The sequence below is a fragment of the Agelaius tricolor genome, unplaced genomic scaffold (genome assembly GCF_023055355.1).
Source record: "Agelaius tricolor isolate 1412-34295 unplaced genomic scaffold, bAgeTri1.0.p SCAF_10, whole genome shotgun sequence".
NCBI lineage: Eukaryota > Metazoa > Chordata > Aves > Passeriformes > Icteridae > Agelaius > Agelaius tricolor.
Window position 1 is genome coordinate 17,030,560 of NW_027269270.1, and position 16,182 is coordinate 17,046,741.

The 16,182-nt window shown below is 39.5% G+C and overlaps 1 protein-coding gene across 1 annotated transcript in view; it reads right to left on the minus strand.

Annotated features, from left to right (window-relative positions):
• Positions 1-337: 337 nt before the first annotated feature.
• Positions 338-16,182, minus strand: part of CERS6 (ceramide synthase 6) — a 97,772-nt gene continuing 81,927 nt past the window's right edge. The window contains exons 9-11 of the mRNA XM_071434972.1: positions 9,477-9,633; positions 8,482-8,505; positions 338-6,193 (exon numbers count right to left, since the gene is read on the minus strand). Coding sequence (XP_071291073.1) covers positions 6,032-6,193; positions 8,482-8,505; positions 9,477-9,633 — 343 coding nt within the window. The 3' untranslated portion in view covers positions 338-6,031. The remainder of the gene's footprint in view (positions 6,194-8,481; positions 8,506-9,476; positions 9,634-16,182) is intronic.

Sequence of the window (16,182 nt, forward strand, 5' to 3'; positions counted from 1 at the left end):
CACTGAAAAAAAGACATCTTTTCCAAAGTGGGCCCAGTTGGACATTCAGGAGTTATTACCATGCAAAATTTTGATGTTTAAATCCTAGAAAATTGTCCTTTTTTTTGGTAATGAAAATATTTTTGTTTGTATTGAGAGAACTTGATCTTCCAACACTTCCTGTTACAAACAGTTTCATACAAGAAATAACATAAAGTACTAGAGTGATGAATACAGCAAAGACATACTTGGATCTGTCCAAAGAGTGTTGGAGTCTACAGTGTGGGTAAAAATCTTTGAGCTAAAACAAAGGAAAACATTGTCTGCATCTCATAGAAAAAAATAAGAAAACAAAATCTACATTTCTAATACTTATGTTTATTATGAAACTGTCTCCAAATTAAAATAGCCCACAATACTGGTTGGTTCCAGAGATTTTATGAGGAATAATTTTTCTCCGTATTAGAAAAAACCCCAAACCCAGTCAAATAAAAGACAAAATAACCCCCAAAGTTCCACACAATAGCTATACATGAAAGGACTTCTAGCTAGTGCATCACTGTATCCAGAACAGTGGAGTTCCTACACATCACCAGATTTCTGAAAGAGTTGCTCAAGCACAGGATTGTATGAAAACACAGGTGAAAATGTGTCACATCTGCCTCCCCCTGACTTGCAGCAGTCAACATGCACAGTATGGTATGAGAGCTTGTGTAAACAAGAACAGCAAAAAGCTGAAGCTCAGCAGAAGTCAGAAAATGTGTTTTGTTGCACCCATTTTAAGTCATGTAAGACAGTATTTTTTGCCTTTTGTCTGACACGTGTGATCGTTGACGTGACTCCAAAACATCCTTTCATGGTATTTCCTCCAGTTTTTTAAATGAAAGCAATTTCAAAGATTGAGAAGTCTGCAGAGACACACTCAAACACTGTGTTTTCATTGCAACTACAATCAGAAATCTTTACAGTGTAAAGGCTGTACATGTACACCACCTTTCCAAACCTCCACTAGAGCTTTTTAAAAGAAAAGGGAAAAAAAGAATAATGTTGTCTTACTGAAGTTCCCATTAGGTCCCTGTTCCAAATCAAAACCAGTCAAAACAAGTAATACAAACTGGTTTTGCTTCATGGTTTAAAGGCAACTGTAGTTTGCAGAACACTGAAGTTAGGCCTAAGAGGGTCTACATTACAAGAAGGGTAAAAAGTATTTAATACTCCTCTCCCACAAATGTCACAGGAAGTAGACAATAGGAGACATACAAAAATGAGTTGTAGCAAAGAGATTAAGAAAATACCAAAGCATCAGCTGTATAAAACCAATGGTAGCCCATATTTCTCTGAGATACAGAAGGCTGTGGTAATGAGAAAATGAATGAAATGGGCATTAGGCTTCCCAGTGGAGCACTCTGAGTAAAACAGGGAGTGCCTCAATCACCCAGCAGTGAGCAGCAGTGGCGTGTGCTGCAGGGTCACAGCTTTCGCCCTCATGTCCTGTTCACAACCAGGAAGTGATTTTCACCTGAATCACATACAGATTTAAGACAAGAATCACTTCACTGTAAGCAAAGCTTTAGTGCATGTACTTGGTCTCAGAAAAAGCATTTGGCATTGGCAATCACATGGTCACAGAATGGTCACAGGCTGAGGCAGGAGATATGAAGCTGTGACACCTGTACCAATTCTGCTGGAATCATTAAATAAATAACAGATAGAAAAAACTACAAAAGGGCAACAAGGAAACAGCATGGGGCACTTTGGTATTTTAAAACTAGCACTACTTAACATTGATCAAGACCCAAAAGACTCCAATGTCCACCCATGTTGTTTGATCAGGTATTTTTACCTTTTTCTGCAATATTGTTCTTTATGAAAAACAACCAAACAAAACCACCAACCCACCATGTATTTTTCTTTGATACAAAATATGCCAATATGGGAAACACCACACAAAGGATAACCTGAATCTTATTTTACTGTAATCTGGGCTCTGTCTAGGAGAGAAGACAAATTCTTACTATTTACTAATAAACTCTAATTTCCTCATTTTTCTACCTTGACATCTCAACCACTGTGTCATGTACTGTACTATAAACAAGGACCATAGAACTCAAAGACAGAGAAGTTATAGAGTACAAACTCTCATTTCTAGAATTACTAAATTACAATTCTACAAAAGGTGTGAATATACAGAACATTTTAAGGTCTCACATTTACCATGAACCATGCGAATAATTTCAGTCAATCTTCTAAAATATGAGCAATCAACCTCTAAATACTCGATGACCTCCAAATGCACCTTGCAAAGCTCTTAATCAGAAAAGCAATCAAATTCAAATGAAAAAGGAAATAATTGCATGGTATTTTCTCTGCAGAGTGGAAGATGAAGCCAAAGTTTTCACACCCATTAGTTGAAACAATGAATTAAAGCACACTGCCATGTCTGATCACTAAATCACTTGGTCCTTCCCACCAGAGACAGAAAAAAAGTGTGAATTCATAATTTTTATAACAAACCTCTAGCTTGAAAGATCATTGTTTAGCAAAGGTTGGTGAAGTTCTTAAGGCTTCCTCTTACCCTATTCCCCCACATGTGTCATTTGAATCTCTCTTACCTCATTTATTTTCCAGACTTATCTGTATGAAGTTTATACTAACTGCTAAGAACAGACTCCAAAAAGCCAGGATTATAGGGGCCAAGTATGTCATTGTGTGTTAGCTGAACCAAGGTAACTGCATACATGCTTTAGCATTTCACAGATGCAACTGAATTTAAACCTCAAGTGAAGAGTTTCAATCCCAGATGCACCATTTAACAGTGGAGCTCAAGGGACCTTGGCAGGCTTGAGAGGGAGGCTGATGGAAACCTCATGAAGTTCAAGCAAGCCAAGTGCAAAGTCCTACTCCTGGGTTGTGGCAATCCCAGGGACTCCTACAGGCTGGGTGGAGAAGTGATTGAGAACAACGCTGTGGAAAGACTTGGGAGTGATGGTTGGTGAAAAACTCACTGTGAGCCATCAGGGTGCACTCACAGCCCAGAAAGCCAAATGTATCCTGGGCTGCATCCAGAGGAGTGAGGGCAGCAGGGCAGGGGAGGGGATTCTGTCCCTCTGCTCTCGTGAGACTCCACCCAGAGTACTGCAGCCAACTCTGGTGTCCCCAACATAAGAAGGACATAGAAGTGTTGGAGCACGTCCAGAGAAGGGCTATGAAGTTGATAAGAGGACTGGAGCAAAAAGGAGAAAAGTTTAGATTAGCTATTAGAAAGAAATTCTTTACTTCAGAGGTGGTAAAATACTGAACAGCTTGCCCAGGGAAGCTGTGGATGCCCCAACTCTGGCACTGTTCAAGGCCAGGTTTTATAAAGTCTTGAGCAACCTGGCCTAGGGTGAAGTGTCCCTGCTCATGGCAGGGGGGTTGGGACTAGATGATTCAAGGTCCCCTCTAACCCTTAACATTCTATGATTCTGTGATACCCTAACAGCATATGCAGTGATGGTAAATCATCTCAAGGGTTGTAGCCTTGACTCTACATCTGAATGAACATTACAGAGCATTGCTGAAGAGGACCAACAGGGACTAAAGGCCTCTGGCACAGGGATTGCTGCTGGGGACAGCCCTGCATCACCAACATTGCAGCATGTAGTCTATGTTGTGCATGTTGACAGTTCAGAGCAACATTCTGTTCTCATGTGAGGCAAAATATTTTGCCAGAATGCCATTTTTGTAACCATCTTTGCAGAAGGGAAATGGTTCAGTGGCAGTAATCAACACCATGAAATTAAACTGATGTTCTCCATTACCATTTTAGCAGGTCAGATTTCAAAAATTATAATCTTAATTTAATTGGTCCCAAGATGGTTTTATTTTAAAATCCTGGAATCATCTTCACAGTAATTACTACACAGCTGCAAACACCATAGATAGGATACTTTCCATTGCAATCAGCATATTTTCACATGTATAACCTGCCCTGCAGAAAACTGTATAAAATCAAATGCACAGGAGACAGATGAAAAAAATCAGAGGCAGAGAAACTTTATGGGGAGAAGGAGATTTAAGTAAGGCTCCCTTGCTCCCTCAGATATATTCATGGACATATAAGCTATGCAGCTGCTGGATTACAAAGTTATCTGGGTTTTTCAAAAGATGCTCTGTGGGTAGTAGAACTGACAGATCTTTTGTGATCTGAGTTTCTGAGTTTTCTTACCTTTATTCTTTACTAAGTTGAGGTACTATTTCCATTCATGCCATTCCAATCTTGCTTTTAGCACACCACCTTTTTCCTAACACACAGGAGTTTCTATGGATAATAAAAGTTTTAGAAGTTTTAAAGAGTGACCAGTAGAATAGGACAAATCTCAGTTTTCAAAAGAAAGAAGTGACAACACAACTTTCTTCATTGAAGTCTATATAAACAGAGTCTTTAAACATGTTTTATGGCATCAGAAACCATCTATATTTTACTGTTTGCATAGGTGGAAGGAATCAGAAACGACCTCAGGGCTCAGGTTTCCAGCTGAACACAGCACTCCAATCCCTTTGTATATAGAAGACACACTTGAGATTTTTTTCCCCTGGTTTTTTCCTTCCGTTATTTTTTTAACTTGTATATATACATGTCTGTGGTCTGTGTGTGTACGTCAGTCTTTGGTCTATAAGGTCTATAAGTTCTGTGTGCACACACAATACTGTTGAACAGTAGGTTGCATAGAATCTGTTACCCAAGAACCCTGCCTACTTTTGGCCCTGCTGTCACAAATCACAGAAGTGTCCTGCAAGAGCTGTATGATCCTTAGCATTCTACATCGAACTTTGATCTGGAGACTGGAAGAAGTACGTATATAATGTTTGAAAATATGTTTACTTAGGCTGTTATTATGTCTTCTTTGGGACACTATTTGTAAATCTTGGATAAAAAGGAATGCAAAGTTATTTTACAAACGCCCCCTAATTTTATTTGTAAAGGTGATGAAATACTGCTGAGCATTCAAAGGTTGCTGTGAATTATGCTAAGTGAATTTTGCTCAAGTTCTTACACGTGAAAAATAAACTAATTTTAGTAATGTATGACATTCTGCCCTCCCTCTCTTCACTCTGCTAAGGAAGTAGCAATAATTTTGAGAACAATACCTAAACTGAGCTGAGTCCGAGGAAGAAATGAACTTTTCATCTGCTGTTTTTTCTATTACACCCCTGCTCTCAATCAGGTGAACACGCAAGAACAATTTCAGGAGTTAAGTCTGGATTCAGAATGGTGCATTTGAAGAAACACCTTCTTACATGGAATCTCTGCAAAAAGCTACAATCTGTAGAGGTCAAAAATTGAAAGGCCAAAATAAAAGGTAGTAACGGATTTATCCAAAGTTCTGACAACAATGCTTTTGGGTATTTGCACAACAAATCAAGTCTACTTCTAATGCAATTTAAACATCAAATTGAATTTTAAATTACGCTAAAATAATATCCCACAATTACCACTTCCCCCCCCCCCCCCCCCCCAAATTATGTTGGAAGAACAGTAACTGTGATTTGATAGGCAATTTCAAAACCAGTACTTTAAAACATAAAGATAGCAAAAATATCTGAAGCAGATCTAAAATCTATAAAGCTATGTTCTATCTTACTGTAAGTAACAAATCAAGCAACTATTACTTATAGCAGATTCAGCAAAACCAACAGGGATGGACAGAAGAGATCTGAGCACGGTGCTCTCCGTTACCGAGAATCCAAGACACAAAGTTTGAGAATGGATATTCCCTTTTGTCCAGAATTTCCCAAAAGAATAAAAAATAAATAATATTTCAGACAGTACAAGTGAAAATACTGCTCCCATTGTGTCAGTTACATACACATTCAGCATGCCTACGTATACAGAATGGTGTGCTGTCTTCATTCACAAACAGGAAATATGGCAGTGCGCTATCAGAATGCTTTGATACTCCTAATTTTTTTCTGATGCTGAAATACATGAATAAACTGCATTCACGACTTATAATTTACTTCCAGTAGCAAACAGTTCATTCTGTTCGTGTCTCATGATTGAACTGAAGGATTAATGCTCCTCTGAGGAAGTGGCACCAGTGAGATACCCATTTGTCCCGTTGGCACCGCTGGTGCCGTTGGTGGCGACTGTGCTGTGCGGGGCCTTTGAGCGAGGTACTGTTTCCTCCTCATCTGAGCTTGACTCAACATCACTTCGGGCATCCTTTGCTACCTGTAGAATGTGGAAAAGAAGTGGGCAGTAGGTGACTGTAAGGAAACAACTCAGCTCTTTGGTTCAAGAGAATCAGAGAATTCACACATCTTTTCAATTTGAGTTTTGAAGGCGATTTCAGCTCTGGCACACTTCTCTGTCTTTGCCTGCCTGTGCTCACTTCAAACACAGATGTCTGCACATACTATGCCACGTGCAAAGGCAGGATGAGAACTCAGCACTGGTGCACTGCAGGTAGTATGGCCAAGTGCTCAAGGCAAAGAGTTTTGCACAGACCGAAGTAAACAACAATCCAAGCTCCCAAATTCAACCTAGGCTCAGCCCCTCTGCCCCTCTACTAACTACAACTGTATTTCATTTGAAGTGCTGCTCTTTGGTAATACAAAATGTTCAACCCAACTTCCTGCCCCTTAATTCCCAATTCACTGGAGACCACATGGCTCCAGGGAACAGCGTTGTGTGCTCGCAGGAGGAGACCCGAGTACTGCTTGAAATAAAACCCACCACATCAAGTAACTCCAGTCTCTGACTTCAGACAAGAGGTGAGAATGGCACTTGCAAAACGTGTTCAATCTCTAAAACAGGAATCACAGTTCAACTGTGCGCCCCACTGTGTCACTGGAAAGGGGTTTCAGAAACAGGTGGACCTTAGTTGTTAGGGATTTCCTGCTAATTTTCAACTGACTTCTTTGAAAAATCTTGAAAATCTCCAAAATTATCAAGAGTCCACCAGATATAATACAAAAAAACCAGCATCAACACAAAGAGGTCTGAAGTTTAACTGGCATGCAGCTCTAAGGATACCATTTTCATGCCTGCTTCTACTCCTGTTTGTATAGCTGAGCATCCCAACTTCTTCATGATCGACCCACAATTGATCTGCTGGTTGCCAAAATCAGGCAATTACAGCTGACTTCACTATAGCAAATGGACATAAAAGGGGGCAAACACATGGCGAGTCTTTTTCCTGAAGAACTAAAAATGCTTAAAGAACAGGGCCACTGTGTAATTTTTCGCTTACAGTCATTCTCTCCTTTGCAAAGTCTTCTTGACAATTCCATTCTCATGTCAGAAAGAGCCATTTGCCTTTGGAGCTCTCAGTGTTGCCCTTGCAAAATCACAGTACCTGAGTGACACCATTCTGCTTGGAACCAGTGAAAAAAGAAAACAGTTCCCATACAGCTCCCAGTAAGTAAAGTTTTCAATGCCAATGTCTAGCAAGCCCACAATTCTGACACCTGTGAAACTGGACTTCAGCTGAGGTCAGAAATTCGGTTCCATACTTTACAGAGCTTCAATTAATAGGTTACTTCAACGTCTTTCATATGAAAGAACTTTTATATTGCAGCTGGCGGCAGTACAGAAATACACTTAGAATTATACCCTTATCAGACAGAAGAGAATGGTCTCAGCAGACAGTACGGAGCATCTGTGATCTATGTGATGGCAGAGCAGATGACTGAACAATTCTGCTTCAACTTAAATTCTCTTAGTAGATTCACTGCCAATTTTTCTGCTAGGGTCCTGCCCCAAAGCCAAAAATCAAAATAAGATTCTATGCTGTAGCCAGTTCTGCAAAACGGGAGCAGATCCCATTTTTTTTTTAAATGCAGCAATAAAGCAGGCAAGGTCTTTGCACTTAAAACCTGATATGAATGCAACACGTCTTGCAGTACTTAGTATTTATCTGTAAGATATCTGTAATGTGTTGTGAAAACAGTTCTTACTTTTATTGCAGAAATAGAAAGAATGGCATTGCAAGTGAGGAACTTAAGATCTGAGGGAAAATTAATCCTCTGTATATATGTCATACATATCCATCTCTAACCTGGTCACTGTGTTACTGCAAGTGTCTGACTCTGCTTTAACTCCGTAAGATCTCAGTTTTCTCCTGTGCAATTGTTAGAACTACAAGGTGAAGGAATTACAGTCTCAAGTGTGTGCCCTGAATGCTGACAGAGCAGATGCTTATCCTGCTGAGATATATACATATGTATGTGTATACACACTCTATATCTATCTATGTATTTATCTATCCCTGTATGTAAAAAGGTGAAGCATAATAGCACCCAGATACTACAGATAGAAGTGGGTTTGAATGGTTTTAGGTGATGCATAGCCAAGAAGTAAAATAGGCTTTCAAGATAGTCTTTACTTAAATATATAAATACAAACAGTGGATAAATACCAAGCAGAAACCACAAATTAAAAGAACCAAAGCAACCCAAACCACAAACACCAGTGTTGTCAGAATAAATCTTTTGCATAGTAAATTTAAAGAAACTTACGTGCAAGGGGTTCCACTTCCCAGCCTTCCAGCACAGCACAAGGGAAAGCATACACAAGCAGAGTAAGAGACAGGAGGAAGCAGTCTTTGAAGTCACTGGTATAATTCAGACAGGACAGCTGAGGCTAATAACTTCTAAAAGCAGAGCAGACTAAAGCATGCCTACCAGGCAAAACACAGCTCGTGAATGCACTGTCTTTCACAGATGGAGTGGCAGATTCTGGGCTCTGCCAGTGCATGGCCGAGCTCTCCAGTACATTCATAGATAGCAATTTTCTGGAGAACAATCCCATTCACTTTGGGTCAGTCACATCAATGGGGCAAAGTGTCCTGACTTTACATGATCTGTAAGGATTAGTTTTACCATCTGCACACAAGCCCTGTGTCTGCACAGCAACTGTAATGTATTTCTGGGGGTGACATCTTCCTGTCAAATGTACCACAGGCAGCAAGACACTAAAGTCTAGCCCAAACAGTCTTGCTCTGGGAATACTAGAAAGAAAATACAGAGCTCTTTGCAATACCTCATTAATACCAAAACCCAGAAGGGGCTGTGATCAGTAATTTTGCCACTAGCAAACACAGCAGAATTTAATTTTGTATTATTACTGCTATCATTTCCAGCTGTGAAATGAACATTTTGCTAAGAACTACTATAAAGAAGAAAAACAGAACTGGCAGCCCCAAGAAAGCAGTTTACTTGTTGGGTTTCTTTAACCTGGTTTCCCTAATGTAGTTTAGTTCAGTGTACCACATTGTAAAAAGGAATTGCAGAAGTACATATAAAGACAATCACTATACAGAGTATTATTAACCTATCTGACAATCATTAGGAGTGGGAAAAAGTTTTCAGGAAAGGAAAGAAGAGTTTATCTAAAACAAGATGCATCTTCACTAGTATGTTGTGGATTAGAAAAAAAAATGAACCCAAACAAAAAGTGACCTCTATTGATAATGGAAAATTTAAAATCATGAAACAGAACCGTGTTGTCTTACCTTGCCCTTTGAAATAGCTTTGTAGGCTGCCTTTATGATTAGGTAAGACCAAAAACAGTGCAGAATTTGAAGAACCATAAGCAGCACATTGAAGACCCATAAGGCAGGAAAATTGCCCAGAGCTTCATACAGTTCGAACAACGTTGTATTTAATATCCTAGAAAAAACAAGCGACAGAAAAATAATAACCATTTCCTTAAGCCAACAATTTCAAAGAAGTTATTTTAAAATCAAAATGACAAGTACTTCATTAGATGGAATCCACATGGACAGTTGGTTTTCAAAGTAACAGTGACTTGGACTGAATCACACAGGTGTCTCCAGAGAGAAACAACACCCAAATGTTGCTTTCAATATTTAACTTGATTTGTAAACATTGCATACAAAAAAGAAAGGTCTTCAGTGTGCATTTCTTCTCTTCATCTCTACAGCTAGCAGGTGTTGGTTGACCCAAATAACTCCTTCCCTGATTGATAACAAAAGTTACTGGCCCCCATATTAGCCACTGTTTTGCACTAAATCCGATTTGCACACCACTTATGTACAACCAAGAGTGAGGCTTGGCAGTTACATCCAGGACAGGTGGGCAATGGACAGGGAGGGATGTGAAACCTCATTGCAGCCTTCTGGTACTTAAAGGGGGCTTATAAAAACATGGGGACAAACTTTTAAGTAGGGCCTGTTGAGATAAAACAATGGCTAATGGTTTTAAGCTAAAAGAGGGTAGATTGAGACTAAATCTAAAGAAGAGGATGTTTACAATGAGAGTGGTAAAACACTGGAACAGATTACCCAGAGAGGTTTTAGACTCCCCATCCCTGCAAACATGCAAGGCCAGGTTGGACAGGGCTCTGAGCAATCTGATCTAGATGAAGATGTCCCTGCTTGTAGTGGGATAGAATATAAGCAAATCAAGATAGTGTAGAAAGCAATCTTACTCCTAAGGAGTTGCAGCTGGGCAATTATCAAAGATGAGGAACAGGCCTGACTTTACCAGGCCACAGCTGTAACCAATGAGAAGAAGAGTGCTATAAAAGCGTGGGGTGGGTGGTTGAGAAGGGAACTGGAGTCAGTTGGCCACTTTATGAAGAAGAGTCGGTGCTCTGAGAGCTGCCCACGAGAAACAGCAAGAAGATTTGAAACTTTTGTGATAAGGAGAGAACAGTATGGAATCCCTGCAATAAGATGACAACATCTGCTCATTGCAGGGGGGTTGGGCTAAATGACATTTAAAGATCCCTTGCAATCCAAATCATTCTATGACCCTAAGAAATCCAGGCAGTTCTACACATTTGAAACAAATTTTTGAGAATCAGCATTTCAGATGCAGGCAGTAAACTGATGTTATAATGACTTCTGAAGCTTTGTGAATCCAGCACTAACTTTCTGCTCAAATACCCTGCCACAGCAGGTGATTTCAATCTATCTTAGCAAACAGCCTGAGAGCAGAGTGGAGAACAGACAATAGAAACAATGGTATTTTTAAAAACAAATAACAATCTAGGAACGGCTGTTAATTAGGTGGGAAAAAATAAGGCAATATAAGGATTTGTCAAACTTCATCTACTTTCCCTGCTGATGCAGAAATTCATGAAAAACTCCGCTGCCTCTCTGTTCTTTGCTCCTGCTTTAACTCGCCCAGCCGCGCTGGTCACTAGATGGCGCGTTCAGCCCGGCCAGCACCGGGACCCCGCACGGGCACAGAGCAGCGCTCAGCTCCGCGGAGAAATTATGGACATTTGTCTCATCTTTCTAATAAACAACCACATTCCCCACAGCTCTTTCCAGAAACATAAAACCAATTAAAAAACAAAAAAAGTAGTACTAGTATGAAATATGTACAAACAAAATCCGGAATACCACATTTAGTGGTAATGATGAAACACCCAATGTGTGTAACACCATTGATCAAAAATCAACCAGTGATTGCTCATACACTGGACTTAATACTGTAGGGGTACTTCATAGTACTTCTACCTTTTCATTTTTGCCTTCTTACAGAAGCTGAATGTTTTATAACCTTCCTAGACAGTGTTTTTAAACTGTCTTCTGTTTATGGTGTGAGCACCAGAAAATGTTTTCCAGTTTGCAAAAACCCCAATATATTATTGCTTCTGTCAGGTGGAACTCTTCAGTCTCAGCTTTGTGCAATTTGTTCTGCCAGTGGTAGCTATATTTGTCACAGTAACACCCCACTTTACAGTTCAAGGGGACACTCTCATCACATCAAAACAGATGTGGAGTCAGCTCTGTTCAACTTCACCAGTGCTTACTGCAGTTCTAACCATTATATCAAATTCAAACTTGAAATCAACAACTCCTGTATATAAAGTTACCATTGTTTACACTCAACTGTCTCTATGTCTAAAACTTCAAATGCCACAGAATTGTAAGTGAACCTTCTGCAGGTGTCTGTTTATATTTTATTAACTGGACCAAATTCATCTCTGGGGACTTCCACAGAAGTCAAGTAAAAAAAAAGCAGCATTAGAGATGAGTTAGTCCACTCTTGCAGAAGTCAGGAAGAAAGCAAGGCCAAAAAGAGTGCTTTTGGTATCAAAAACAGTCCCATGTGCAAATGACTCATATATTGTGCATTAGATAGGGAAATAAGCCGCAGTGAAAAAGAAGACTGTTTTCTAATCTGTTATGTCTGGCAAACTAAGGACAGGACTGGAATTCTCCATTAAAGCTGCAAAAAGGATCCCATTAATTGCCCAGCAATGCTAAGAAGGTTCAGTGGTCTGATGTGCAGGCTAGGTGTTCATGTGGAGCTAAGGCTATATCTAAGCACCTACAGAGCAGAACCTGAGTGAAAAATACAGAAAATTACAGAAAAAATAGAAGTGAGCAAATAAACTCTCAAAATAAATAAATAAATAATTTCATATTAGAAGTCTGAAATGGGAAAAAATTCATAAGGTTATGAGTCAGAATATACAGAGAAATTCTACTTGTAGAGACTGAGGAAGAAGGGGAGGAGAGACAGGTTAGACCACTTTCCATCAATTTCACTGCTTCAAGTATTCAATGGAAGCATTTTAATCAACTACACAAGTAATAGGGACTGGAAATAGCAGCACAAAAATAGATGGAGGAGAAAGTGCCTATAAGATGCATATGCAAATAAATATTGGATTAAAATAGTCAGAAAAGCACTTAAATCTGTAAACACTCTTGCTGGGACTTTTCAAAGCTCTCCAGTGATTAAATTGCAGCTTTTCATAATGAATGGTGGAAACTTTGATTTTTGGGTCTCTGACTTGGAAACAGCTGGACTTGATCTCACAGGGGAAAATTACGTTAAGCTGCAAGTGCTCTACCTTTCTGAAAACTTTTGTCAGCATTTCTCAAGTCTTTGCAATTTGCAACTAAATGTTAGCTTCTGCTTTTGAAAATAATTTTTGGACTGTTTGTTTTCTGAGCCCCTGGAAGATTTTGAGAAGCTGGAGAACACAACACAATTTCATAGAAGGCATTCTTCCCTCGTTAAATGCATTCCAAGGAGGGTTGTGCACCTGGCTGTGTGAAGCACTCAGTTTAGCATCTTGAATTAAGCAGTATGGCTGATGAAAGCAAATAAAAATAAATTCACCGCTTAAGTTCCAATTTACTCTTACAGAAATCTGTGGTATTTTTTCAGGAATGCTGCCACAATATCAGAGCCACTGGGAGAGATAATCCTGTACTTACTGTAGTACCACTCTAATTAAACACTCAGAATAGAATGAACACATTTTCAACAACTACTAAACAATCACCTGCAACACACCAACAGTAACACAGGTTTTTCCTCTAGTGTCTAGCTCTTTATCTAGCCAGCAAAGCCGTACTTGGGACACTAGAGGTAACAGATCCACAGTGACTCATTAACATTACACTCCCCTACTTAGTGGGCCCAAATCCAGGCTCTTGGGTGTCAGCTACTAATTCTTGGCAAGTTGATTCCTTGTCTTGCACTAAGGATGAAAGGAAAACCTGGAGATGAAGGGAGATAAAGAAAGAGAGGAATGGGTGGAAGAGTAAAATCCTTATCTATATTGTCTGAGAACTGACAAAAATATTCTGTGTTTGCTTCTGAAAGGATCCTGAGAGAAACAAAAAGAGCTGAAAAGGAAGATCATGTGAAAGGAACAGGTATTCTTCCAGACAAGCAAGAAATTAGAGATAAACTCTGCAGAATGATGCATAACAGCATGATGGGCACTATTATCACATCCAAGGGGAGCAGAAACTGCAGCTGAAATTAGTGCTACTGCAAGTTTGCCTTCCCTTCTGCAGCACTGTCCAGTGCCCCATATTCTGCTGCAACATGCTGAATTAAAGTCACTTTGTTAACACAGCACAAGAGATGGAAGGCTCAGATATGACCAAGGACAGCACAATACAATACCAGCTTGTCTAAATAATTCAGAATGAATGTCTTTATCCCCATTATGTGTATATTAGACAACAGTATTCTATATTGCACCGCAACACCTGTATTGGGACACCTTTCAATACTGCATACATTACCAAGAATATACGTAATTACATTTATGTAATTATGTAGTTACATTAATTATCCCGTTTGGTGCAAGTAACTCAACAGTACTCCTACCAGCAATGCTTCAAAGTTTCTGCCCCTTTTTAAAATTTTTCCTTTAAAAACCCAAACATTTGCACCAAAACATAGTCATTTATTCTTTATTATATGTGGTAAAAGTGACTATGACCAGAGAATAAAGAGTCAGGAGTTCTAAATTGTGGATTTAGCTGTTATATTAACGTATGTGATGTAAGAAATTCTCAAATTTTTTTACACAAGTCATTTTTTGGTAAAGATGGGCACAAAGTATTGGCACACCTTGTTGGCCACATAAAGATGCTGTGAGAGTTATTAGCTTGATAAAAAACTACTTCCTTAACAGATGCCATAAAAGTGATAGGTAGAAAAAAATGCCACTGAGATTCACAGATAGATGAAGAGCAGTGGAGCGTGAGAGTACATGTATGTGCACATGTTGATCAGCCACAGGATGATAAATCAGATACTTTCATCAGTGGGCAAGATTCATCTCTAGGATTTAGACCTTGACTGAAATCAGATGGGACTTCATATCCCAGGCTGTCCTAGTTACTTTTAAGGCCAGTGCTACACAACAGACCTTACACACAGATGTTTCTGCATGAAACTTCAAATGACCTAAACAGCCTTTTACCTGAGAAGTGTATGGAATCATACACAAAACAGTCATCAAATTGAGGAAACTTTGGTTTATAGCACTCCATGTACTGGAGTCCTCAAGCTGCAGTGCAGCTAAATATTTAATTATAGCAAATCCAGTACATTAAGGGCTACACTGCCAAGTTTTTCATCTGAGTTTCAACTTGGCCAGCTGCTGTGTCTATATCACTGTTCTGCTTCTTGGTTCTTGCTGAGTGGGAGAACAAGCTTGTTTCCCTTTCCAGATCCTGCTGTCTCTTACATTTTCAGCCCTCCAGAGTATTCAGTGCATGGTAAATACAAGATAAGTAGCAGAGACCCACTGTGAACAGAGAACAGTCAGATGAACCAGTCACCCACACAGAAGCAATGAAGCAGGGAAAGGACTGGGAGAGGGAGAGAGGCAGAGGGAGAGAGAGAGAGAGAGAGAGATGATCTTTCAACAGCATCTCAGACTGATTCATCAGATTGTTTGCTTGGTGATGCTCATTACCCTCCTTCTTTTAGAGAGCTGATGAAAGATTTCTGCAAAATGCAGTGACAGAAAGAATATAACCTATTGAGTCAGTATTCAGAGCAACATTAAATCCACACACTTCAGTTTTATCAGTGAGGTCACCTCCACACGGCATTCGGCTCACCTGCAGCAGCCCCACAGCAGAGGATCTCCTGACAGGGTACCAATACATGCCCAGCTGCTGTGGGGATGGGTGGCTCTTGTCCTAATGCTAATCAGCAACAATATGTCTTTGCAGAAATTACAGCCCTGCCACTGAGACTGTTATTTTAAGTCCTGTGTGCAGATCAATAGGATTTCCAATTACTTAACTAAAATGATGGAGCAGGCAGGAAATTATTCATGTTTGATGTACTGTAGAAGAGACCTGATCAAGCTGTCACTGTCCTGGTTACAGCTGTGCTTTTCACTCAATTCCTTCTCATCAGCAGTTACTGCCCATTAGCTGATTTTGCAGCCACTGGTATGAATAGTAGCATTTACACTCTTGTGGATAGAAAAAAAAAAGATACAAGGCATTTTCACAATCCATACTCAAACCTCAGAAGAGTCCTTCATAGACATCAGGTTATGGAGAGAACTCAAGTTTCCTAGCAGAAGGTAATTATAGTCAGCAAGATGTTGTATCAGTAATGTGTTATGACAAAATGCTTGTGTAAAGGCCCATGATAATAACTCACATGTACTGAAGAACTGTGTTATGCTAAGAATGACACTTCCAAATCTGAAAATCTTCAGGCACATATAAAACTTTTATATGAGCAACAGAGAACATATATCAAGATCCATTTTCCTGGAGTGCATGTTATTCTCCAAAGAGGAAAAGCATTTCTTGTAAACTATATAGTTTCCAATCTTTGCAAAACAGAGTATCAGAGTATAAAAAAGCCATCCTCCTGCCCCTTTCTGTTGAGTAAAACTAAGTGCAGTTGTGCTTAACTATATGCAACATCAATGTTGCTGAAATCATCTCTAAACAGTTT